Below are 11,127 nucleotides of genomic sequence, written 5' to 3' on the forward strand. Positions count from 1 at the left end.
TAGCATACTGGCTGGTTGTACAGTTCATGTTGAGAATGTGAGACTGATAGCCAGGCTCCCTGCTGCTGCTGGTCTGCTTGCATTGTCTTGTACATGTGATAAACATCTGCTGTGGTCTCCCCCCAGTGATGGAGCAATCATCATAATGTTTTGCTACTACTACTGTTTTACTTCTAGCTTTATCATTTTTAAATCTTCTATATCTTATTATTATCCATACTGTTGAGGAAGCTTTAAGTGCCCTGTGTGTCTGTGACAATAAACACAATGAAACATTGTAGGTTTGGCCAAAATCACTCTTGATTTAGATCACACTTGATTTGCCCCACTCTCCTTCCATGGCCCCCCCCCCCTTTTTTTACACGGCCTATCTCACAGCTGGATGAATGCTTTTTTGAACACCTTTCAACCTATAGCATTTTGGGGGAAATAATTCTAAAATGTTCATACATAAAAAAGATAGTGAAAATAGCAGACAAGCTCAGAATGCATCGTCATGCAGCACATTGTGATATTGTGGATCGGTAATTCTTGCTACCTAGAACATTTTTAAAGTTCAAATGTATTAAGGATATTACATTGTTTATTTTCATTGTTGGTTCTGTCATTGTCAATCAGGGTTTCTTGGTTTATTTCAGTAATATGCTTTGCATATTTACGTTATTTGCCACACCTGTCTGGTAATATTTTTACATATCAATCCTTATTATTTGTATATGATAATTAATCATCAACTAAAAAGCCCTACATACAGCAGCAGGGAAGTTTACCATTTGTTGAGGCCCATGATATAAGCTGTGTTGTGAATAAAGCCTAAACTATACTGTGGGACACAAGCCATCTCTCATATCTCTGGGCATTTACCGAGCTATGAATCATGAGCCATGCGACTCACACACAATATAATTATAATATAATTAAAATATCAACTTGTTTCAAAAACAAAAAATGTATAATGTATAAGTCTAATACTTTCTCTTCTTCATTTGTGATAAGCAAACATGCACAGAAGAATGTCCTATTTCCCTGGAAGAGGACATGTTACTTTCCGGAAGGGGGCACGTGGATATCTCCTTGAGGGGCCTTCAGATGAGGCAACACTTATTAAGGACAACGTTGGTGCAGACAAGCCTGACAAGCCTGAAGCATTGCCAGAAGACCTGGTTAGACGAAACGCCTTAACTGTTGTTCGAGAGAGAGGAGGGGATGCCTCAGACAGACAAGAGGTGTTTGGGGAATATGTCCTGCAGTTTGGCAAGTACCAAGGGAAGTCCTTTCGGTGGCTTCTAGAGAACGACGTGGGATATATAATATTCCTTACCAATAGTCTACAAGCAGAGGAGGATGCAGGAGTCCTTGTGACAGAGGGACACGGCAAGGTCAGCTTACAGTCATTTATCAACTATGCCCACAGCTTTGATGAGATCCAGTCTCTTATAAGATACAAGTCGCAAAAGACATCTGGAGACAGATACAAGTCACAAAAGCCATCTGGAGACGACGACAATCTGGTTAGATTTGGTGTTCATAAGGAGGAAACTTACCGGGAGATTTGGGACAACAGGGCCAATGGCTACGCAGGCTTCGTACTGCAGAAAAAGTGGTCCAAAGGTACATGGCCGGACAAGCTGAAAACATACCTGATGGAGAAGAAGGAATCTGCCTCCCTTTCCTCTGGGTCTGTGCCTGCTTCAAGTGCTTCTACGGAAGGTTGTTTTTTAATGCCAGCCGTAGAATTTTAGTAAGATGTGTCTGTAAATGTATTACATTTCATATTCATTACAGCTCAATCATTTTAACAGATGCTGTTATTTTAAAGCAACATATGTACTGTGTAGAAATTACATTTTTACTACATTCTACATATTTTCTGTCTGCAGGCATCACAGACTTTGGAGACGATGGTTTGGACAGCTTCATGGTGATAATGGGGTCCCCCTCTAAGTTAGCGGTGCATTGCTGTAAGTACACATTTGTGTGTGTTTGTTGCTTTCTTCACTGATTGGACATTAAAAATCAATTATGGCTCAATCTGTTTGCTATTAATGTATGTCTGCTATTTCAATCTTTTTGTGTTACCAGCTGTTGAAACATCTTCCTCAGTTTCCGTACCAGGACAGGCTACAAGAGAAAAGGGTTAGCTTCAAATTAAATATACAATTTGTGTGACAGGTTATTGAGACACCATGAATTTATCTCATAACCTAAACTTTTTTTTGCCTGTTGTGTTTTCTGTGTTCTGGTCATGTTCTGGCCATGTCTGTGTTCTGTGCATGTCTGTGTGGTGTGGTGTGCTGTCCTGTCCACGTTCTGGACATGTTCCACTAACCATTGTTTGCATGCGAAAGTTCTGCTAACTGAGATAGGGAACATGAATTGATCCAGCCACGATGATGGTGAGTACCCATTTTATTCTGTATCTAGCCTAGTTATAAGTATAAAACATACAGTATTTTTTGTGCCATTTTGGTTCCCCTGCTTAGACTATTATGTAATGCATTTGACAATTGAGTATCGTTGTATATTCAATGTGCTGAAAAGACCAACTTCATTCATACACACCAGTACATTTTTAAATACACATTGAATATACAACATGTTATTAGTATAATGTAATATACATGTAATGTCACGAACAATATAGTAGATGCAAACATTATTTTTTTGTGTGGGAATAAGATGGTGTGTGCCTTTAGCTAACCATTTGTATATTGCCAATCCTACAATGAGTGACAAGATTTTGTCTGTTGTATAGTACCATCTACTACGATGTCCAGACCACCTGCTGGTACTGAAAGTAAACTGCAGAAGTCGCCAAGAGATGGTAAATACGCTATGATTCTATTCATCTGTCCAAATAAGTGTTATGCAGTGTTATGCAGGCGGTATCTGTTATGCATAAATATGTACTTTTGTAGACTCAGATGTGCCTGCTTTGAAGACGCCTATTCCGCCAGAGCTGATGTGTCTGATGCCAGCAGGTCCCCCACAAGTGGAGAGGACAGTTTCTGCTGGAGGTATGTATTATTTTAAGTGATTTTCATGCTCATTTTAAGTGATTTTCATGTTCATTTTATCTTCAATCTACACTAACACAACATATCCCTCTTTTCAGGAACTACAAGGCCTGTTGTTTCACACACTGTCCCACATCCACTAGTGGCTCCACGTGGTAAGATATTTTCTCTGTTTTCTCTGAAAAGGTTACTGTGCTGCAAATGCTTCCTCCATAATTATAATTATATTGTAATAAACAATGTGATCATATTATCATTACATTTCAATAATGTCCTTTTCATCCTTGTTCCCTCAGTTGGCCCATCTGTCCCTGTTCCTCCACACATCACATGTGACACCAGTGAAAGCACTTGGAAGTGCAGTAATCATCAGCAATGGTTCATTAAAGAAGAGCTCAAATCTCTTGGGCTGTGGCCTAACTTTGAGCATAACCGTAAAGCAGGACATGCCATTTCGTTATGGCGTCACCCTTTTCAGCCAGAGCTCCTCGACACAGTGTCGACACTCCCACCCCGAAACTTCTACCAAATGCATCCGTTCTTCATATGGAAGCCAGAGAACGAGATAATGGTCCGGCTGAGGAACACTTATGTACTGCCATGCCTTCATGGCTGTCCAAAACCAAATGTAGCACAGTCTGGTGTAGGTAGGCCTCGGGTGGTTGTTGGCATCAGTGGACAGTATTATATATTTTCCTCTCGCCTCCACTGCAAGGTGTGCAAGAAGCACTGGTTTGCTGACCAACCTAAATGGCTGGAGAAACTACCCAAGAGGTTCACAAACATTTTGCCATCAGTCCTTACGTACAAGAAGGCCCTCTGCAAGTCTGTGATTGATGAGCTGAGGCGCACTGGCAAGTCACCCACAGATATGGCAAACCAGTTAAACGAAATGATGCACCTTAAATATGAGCGAGCTCATCTGGCATATCTCCACAGCATACAAAATGTCTGGGATGCTGAGGCTGGGGTGTACGGGCAGAGGACAATTACACAGATGGTGAGGAAGGATGACACACCCCAGCCTTTTGGAGAATATGACGACGAAGAGGCCTGGTGTGGAACATCAGTCTCTGGACACTACGTGACCGACTGCCTCATTGACGAGTACCGACGGCAAGAGCCGGCCATCACCAAGATGCTTCAGGGCACCTTCGGACAGGTCTGTATATATAGTTATTCATACTGTATATTCACAGGTGATATAATGATACTGTATATTCACAGGTGATATAATGATACTGTATATTCACAGGTGATATAATGATACTGTATATTCACAGGTGATATAATGATACATGTATATTTATTAACGTACATTTATATTTATTGACAGACTGAACATGTTAACTAATTCAGAGATTGAGTGCAGATATTTAGGCCCAAAAGCTCAGTATATTGCTTTAATCTTGATTTTGTTCTTTCTTACTGCTGTTGTTGCAATGAATGTCCCTCTGGGAATCACAAATGGCTTATCTTATCTTAGGTCTGGCGGTCTGACCACACCAGGAAGGTGGCACGGAAGGTTACACTGTCATCTGGTGCCATGTCGAGCTATGCAGTGATGAATGAGAACTGGATGATTGTCTCCTGGGTGATGGTGCAGGCTGAGACAGAAAGGTCGCTGCGGCCCATGTACGACGGGTTGGCTAAGAGGTACAGTGATGCAGAGGTGGAGAAGGCGAGTTACCAATGGGTGGACAGGTGAGAATAGTCATCTTTTCTTTCTTTATTGTTGTATTGCCTATCACCCCCACCCCTCCAAATCACACAAGGTTTCACCTTAATTTGTGTGATAATACATGTTGTTTTTATGCTTATTACAACGCACCAACCTTAGTAAGTCAAATGTACTTGTATGAGCAAGTACAAAGGGATAAAGAATTATAATATGTGTGATTCTCAAAATGACCTTTGAAAAGCCTTTTATATGCCTCCTTTTTTCATCCAGGGACTGCTGTGCACCATTTAAGATCCCTGACACTCTCCCTGATGAGCACCTCAATTGGGATGCCTGGAAGACAACAGATTTCATCATCACTAACGCCACCGCTGGGCCTATGGAGAACACCTGTGCATCCCGGATACACTTCAACTCCAACATTGATGTCAAGTTGGACCTGTTCCACTGCATGCGCCGTTTCTCACGGGAGTGCACATCTGAGCATCATCCTTTGTTCAGCACCTTCTGTCAGTTACTCTCCGCTGCCTTTTCCTTAGTGGATCAGGAAGACCTGCAGAGGCTGAAGGATGCCTATAAATTCTGTTCAATACATCATCATAATCCAACAAAACAACACGTAAGACAGCACTGCCGGATCAGAATTCCATGCCCGGCATTACTGGTACAAAGAGTTGAGAGTGTACTAAAAAACTTTCACCAGATGACCGACCCAAACAATGTGCCCTTGTTCAAACCATCTATGCTGAAGTTGTGGCGTATCCAGAGGGTGCACATTCTCCGTGGGTGCCTCAGTGACCCTGAGCTCACAGAGGGGATCCTGTACCGTTATGGGGGAACTCTGCAGCTTAACCATGTCCGTGGTGAAGGAGCAAAAGTCCCCATCTGGATCCCAGTCAGAGGGACATCACAGCAAGAGGGGTTCCACTTCCACCAGGCTCAGTGGATTACTGGAACTCATGCCTCCTGTGAATTGTTCCAGGCCCAGGGCATGACAGGGGTGGCACGTTGGAACTACCAAAGACTTGTGGATCTTAAGCAGCCAGGTGTGATCCTCCCACGTGTGTTTGATCCATCGTTGTTTATAGATCTGAACTCTGCTTCAAAGAGAGTGACTGGCCAGGATAAGTACCCTGCAATTCACCTCTCTGACAGGGACACAGGTGAAAGGTTTGGCCTGGAATACAGAGAGCCAGAGTGCCGCCCAGTACCACTTGACTGGGACAAACACAAGGCAAAAGAAAGTGATTCTTCTGTTCCTCTGCCCCCTGAACTAGCACCACCCACAACTGGTCTGGCATTGGCAGCACCATCCTCTGGCCTGGCAGCATCCACTGTGTCCCCAACATCCTATGGCCTGGCAGCATCTACTGTGTCCCCAACAACATCTGGCCTGGCAGCATCCACTGTGTCCCCAACATCATCTGGCCTGGCAGCATCTACTGTGTCCCCAACATCATCTGGCCTGGCAGCATCTACTGTGTCCCCAACATCCTCTGGCCTGGCCGCATCCACTGTGTCACCAACGTCCTTTGGCCTGGCAGCATCTTCTGAGGTGTTTTTAGTGCCCAAGCAAGAGGTGTTGGAGCCTACAGCTGAGAGTGAGTTGACACTTAAATATTACAAATATTGTATATATTAATATGTGAATATATACATTAATGGATTTAATGAATAAATATTCGTACAATACTATAGTACCAAATAATTGAAACTGTTTTCTTTGTTCTAGTGCGCTCCATACCCCTGCCAGTGCAGTCCTCACCAAGGAGTGCCCGCACTGGACCCATCAAGACAGGTCGGAAAGTGTTTGTTTTGGACTACAAACGTTGGCCACAACCAATGAAAGCAGCTATTGACAGTCTACTAGTCAAGTACCATGGGAAAAAAGACATAATGCAACTGGTAGATACAGATTATGCTGCCATGGTCCTTCAGTCTGCCACAGATCCAAATAGCTTGCTACACAGCACAACCAAATATCACATAACACAGTACTCAAAACATCTGGCCAAACTGATGAACACCTCCTCATCACTGAACACCAGTACTGAAAAACTTGTGGAGACACAAAACCTTTGGTACAGTCTAACTGAGGGGAGTGAGACTGTCCATGTCCCAGTTGTTGCAATTCCACCAGCCATCGTGAATCCAGCAGAACCTGTGTCACAACGAGCACCTCAAATGCCAGTGACAAAGGAAGAGATCCAGAAAATGGTGCTGGACATAGTGCAGCAGCAACAGCAGCTGCAGCAGCAACCAGAGACACAAACTAGGAAATGTCTCTCCTGTGGGCAGCCTAAATCCAGGTACTCAGCAGGAGATGGATCCTCAATTCATTTCTTCTATCAAAAATTGCCAGTGCGATATTTTTACTGCTCCACTAAGGTGTTCAAAGCTTACTCTGCAGAGGGTTTGACAAATCCCAAAATGACATTTGAGGAGTTTGCACAGACTGAGTTCTTTCAACGTGAACTGGACTCAACAAAACAGAGAGTGGAGGCCAAAGCCCAGAGAAAGAGGAAACTCCCAGACACTCAACCTAGCGGACGACTTTGCCGTTTCTGCCGCCAGGGGCTCAAGCAGGGCCCAAACAGTCCGCATATTCATACTGGGTTTCCAGGAGTGACTGGGAAGTACATTTACTGTCCGTCAAAAGTACTTTCATTGTACAAAGACAAAGGCATGGCAAAGGAGATGTCATGGAAGGAATTCCAACAATCCTCCTTCTATGCCATGGAGAAGGATAGGTGGACAGCAGAGAGGAAGAAATGAGAGATATGCCTTATATACATGTATGACTTCTGCTACTTGCACATAACCCACGGCTGCAAACAATATCATACATGCCTTAAGAGTTCTGTCATACCTGCCGTTCTACCTGTACAACATTTACCTCTGTCTTACCTATAATGTATATATATATATATATTTTGGTATTTAATTATATCCAGAATTAGTTAGAATCAGTTTGTATTATCTTTTGTATTGTGTTGTATTAGCAGTCTTTGCAAAACATATGGCATAAACATTTGTATAATGTCAGTATAAGTGACAAAATAAATTCCTCTTGATTCTCTGAAACTATGATCATATTTTCTCACAATTGAAAGCTGATAAATGACATTTAGCATGAAAAGAAAATTGTAAAGCTTTGAGTAAATATCTGGTTCATGTTTTTTGGAAAATAAATAGTTTCAGTGATTCTCAACCTTTTTACTTTCAAGGACCCTTACTTTGATAGGCATTAGACCACGGGTTAAAAAGGTAGCGCACACACATCCGTGGCCCAGGTGCAAGACAAACCAAAGTATTATAAAAAAGGAATAAAGTCTGCACACTGGTAATGCTGAAAAAAGCGTTTGTCAGCGTTTCGGCCTGTTCAGACCTTCATCAGGACATATACCGTTTATGTCCTGATGAAGGACTGAACAGGCCGAAACGTTGACAAACACAATAAATACAAAGCAGAGTTTTTTCAGCATTACCAATGGGCACACTCTATTCCTTTTTTATTAGACCACAACCCCCATACAGTACATTTTAAATCTCTGGAATCACTTACATATATTGCAATACCATGGACATGCTAAAGCATACTGAAATCACATTGGCTGGCATTTACTCCCATGATCAACAGGGATGCCCCTGCCGCCGCCGCCACGCCCAGGCGCGGCTGTCTCGTCGCGGGGCAGGAGCTGATAGTAACGGTTTACTAGCAAAGCTTTATTGATCTGTTATTACAGTGCAGTGCTGCCACCGTCTGGTGGCCAAGAATACTGTTTTGATGTGTGCTGGCCTCAAAGTGGCCCTACCGCGATATGCTGCCTCCTGTTGACTGGACATTGATACTACAGGGCCTTTGCGTTTGGAAAACCTGATGCGATTCTATTGGCTGTCAGTGAGTGACGACTATCCACGTCTCGCCTGCGAGGGGCAGGAGCTGATAGTAACGGTTTACTAGCAAAGCTTTATTGATCTGTTATTACAGTGCAGTGCTGCCACCGTCTGGTGGCCAAGAATACTGTTTTGATGTGTGCTGGCCTCAAAGTGGCCCTACCGCGATATGCTGCCTCCTGTTGACTGGACATTGATACTACAGGGCCTTTGCGTTTGGAAAACCTGATGCGATTCTATTGGCTGTCAGTGAGTGACGACTATCCACGTCTCGCCGTCGCGGGGCAGGAGCTGATAGTAACGGTTTACTAGCAAAGCTTTATTGATCTGTTATTACAGTGCAGTGCTGCCACCGTCTGGTGGCCAAGAATACTGTTTTGATGTGTGCTGGCCTCAAAGTGGCCCTACCGCGATATGCTGCCTCCTGTTGACTGGACATTGATACTACAGGGCCTTTGCGTTTGGAAAACCTGATGCGATTCTATTGGCTGTCAGTGAGTGACGACTATCCACGTCTCGCCTGCGAGGGGCAGGAGCTGATAGTAACGGTTTACTAGCAAAGCTTTATTGATCTGTTATTACAGTGCAGTGCTGCCACCGTCTGGTGGCCAAGAATACTGTTTTGATGTGTGCTGGCCTCAAAGTGGCCCTACCGCGATATGCTGCCTCCTGTTGACTGGACATTGATACTACAGGGCCTTTGCGTTTGGAAAACCTGATGCGATTCTATTGGCTGTCAGTGAGTGACGACTATCCACGTCTCGCCGTCGCGGGGCAGGAGCTGATAGTAACGGTTTACTAGCAAAGCTTTATTGATCTGTTATTACAGTGCAGTGCTGCCACCGTCTGGTGGCCAAGAATACTGTTTTGATGTGTGCTGGCCTCAAAGTGGCCCTACCGCGATATGCTGCCTCCTGTTGACTGGACATTGATACTACAGGGCCTTTGCGTTTGGAAAACCTGATGCGATTCTATTGGCTGTCAGTGAGTGACGACTATCCACGTCTCGCCGTCGCGGGGCAGGAGCTGATAGTAACGGTTTACTAGCAAAGCTTTATTGATCTGTTATTACAGTGCAGTGCTGCCACCGTCTGGTGGCCAAGAATACTGTTTTGATGTGTGCTGGCCTCAAAGTGGCCCTACCGCGATATGCTGCCTCCTGTTGACTGGACATTGATACTACAGGGCCTTTGCGTTTGGAAAACCTGATGCGATTCTATTGGCTGTCAGTGAGTGACGACTATCCACGTCTCGCCGTCGCGGGGCAGGAGCTGATAGTAACGGTTTACTAGCAAAGCTTTATTGATCTGTTATTACAGTGCAGTGCTGCCACCGTCTGGTGGCCAAGAATACTGTTTTGATGTGTGCTGGCCTCAAAGTGGCCCTACCGCGATATGCTGCCTCCTGTTGACTGGACATTGATACTACAGGGCCTTTGCGTTTGGAAAACCTGATGCGATTCTATTGGCTGTCAGTGAGTGACGACTATCCACGTCTCGCCGTCGCGGGGCAGGAGCTGATAGTAACGGTTTACTAGCAAAGCTTTATTGATCTGTTATTACAGTGCAGTGCTGCCACCGTCTGGTGGCCAAGAATACTGTTTTGATGTGTGCTGGCCTCAAAGTGGCCCTACCGCGATATGCTGCCTCCTGTTGACTGGACATTGATACTACAGGGCCTTTGCGTTTGGAAAACCTGATGCGATTCTATTGGCTGTCAGTGAGTGACGACTATCCACGTCTCGCCGTCGCGGGGCAGGAGCTGATAGTAACGGTTTACTAGCAAAGCTTTATTGATCTGTTATTACAGTGCAGTGCTGCCACCGTCTGGTGGCCAAGAATACTGTTTTGATGTGTGCTGGCCTCAAAGTGGCCCTACCGCGATATGCTGCCTCCTGTTGACTGGACATTGATACTACAGGGCCTTTGCGTTTGGAAAACCTGATGCGATTCTATTGGCTGTCAGTGAGTGACGACTATCCACGTCTCGCCGTCGCGGGGCAGGAGCTGATAGTAACGGTTTACTAGCAAAGCTTTATTGATCTGTTATTACAGTGCAGTGCTGCCACCGTCTGGTGGCCAAGAATACTGTTTTGATGTGTGCTGGCCTCAAAGTGGCCCTACCGCGATATGCTGCCTCCTGTTGACTGGACATTGATACTACAGGGCCTTTGCGTTTGGAAAACCTGATGCGATTCTATTGGCTGTCAGTGAGTGACGACTATCCACGTCTCGCCGTCGCGGGGCAGGAGCTGATAGTAACGGTTTACTAGCAAAGCTTTATTGATCTGTTATTACAGTGCAGTGCTGCCACCGTCTGGTGGCCAAGAATACTGTTTTGATGTGTGCTGGCCTCAAAGTGGCCCTACCGCGATATGCTGCCTCCTGTTGACTGGACATTGATACTACAGGGCCTTTGCGTTTGGAAAACCTGATGCGATTCTATTGGCTGTCAGTGAGTGACGACTATCCACGTCTCGCCTGCGAGGGGCAGGAGCTGATAGTAACGGTTTACTAGCAAAGCTTTATTGAT

The 11,127-nt window shown here is 44.6% G+C and overlaps 1 protein-coding gene across 2 annotated transcripts; it reads left to right on the plus strand.

Annotated features, from left to right (window-relative positions):
• The first annotated feature begins 1,050 nt into the window (after window positions 1-1,050).
• LOC308075368 (uncharacterized protein) lies at window positions 1,051-8,063 on the plus strand. 2 transcript variants are annotated; one of them, XM_080415222.1, is made up of 11 exons: window positions 1,051-1,710; window positions 1,881-1,961; window positions 2,083-2,136; window positions 2,349-2,396; window positions 2,756-2,824; window positions 2,919-3,017; window positions 3,116-3,172; window positions 3,314-4,179; window positions 4,504-4,721; window positions 4,969-6,299; window positions 6,431-8,063. In XM_080415222.1, exons 5-11 carry the CDS (start codon window positions 2,770-2,772, stop codon window positions 7,471-7,473), a joined length of 3,669 nt encoding a protein of 1,222 aa, XP_080271348.1. In that variant the 5' UTR covers window positions 1,051-1,710; window positions 1,881-1,961; window positions 2,083-2,136; window positions 2,349-2,396; window positions 2,756-2,769; the 3' UTR covers window positions 7,474-8,063. The 2 variants fall into 2 exon arrangements, with proteins under 2 accessions (XP_080271348.1, XP_080271347.1); XM_080415221.1 differs by having other exon boundaries at window positions 2,083-2,396.
• The last annotated feature ends 3,064 nt before the right edge of the window (window positions 8,064-11,127 follow it).

Source organism: Gymnoscopelus braueri, assembly GCF_963280865.1.
Source record: "Gymnoscopelus braueri genome assembly, chromosome: 19".
Lineage (NCBI taxonomy): Eukaryota > Metazoa > Chordata > Actinopteri > Myctophiformes > Myctophidae > Gymnoscopelus > Gymnoscopelus braueri.

Coding starts and splice junctions, on each gene's coding strand:
- LOC308075368 (XM_080415221.1), top strand. CDS start 2,770: ATGTCCAGACCACCTGCTGGTACTGAAAGTAAACTGCAGAAGTCGCCA. Junction 3,018..3,115: donor GAGGACAGTTTCTGCTGGAG/GTATGTATTATT, acceptor CCCTCTTTTCAG/GAACTACAAGGCCTGTTGTT. Junction 4,180..4,503: donor TTCAGGGCACCTTCGGACAG/GTCTGTATATAT, acceptor ATCTTATCTTAG/GTCTGGCGGTCTGACCACAC.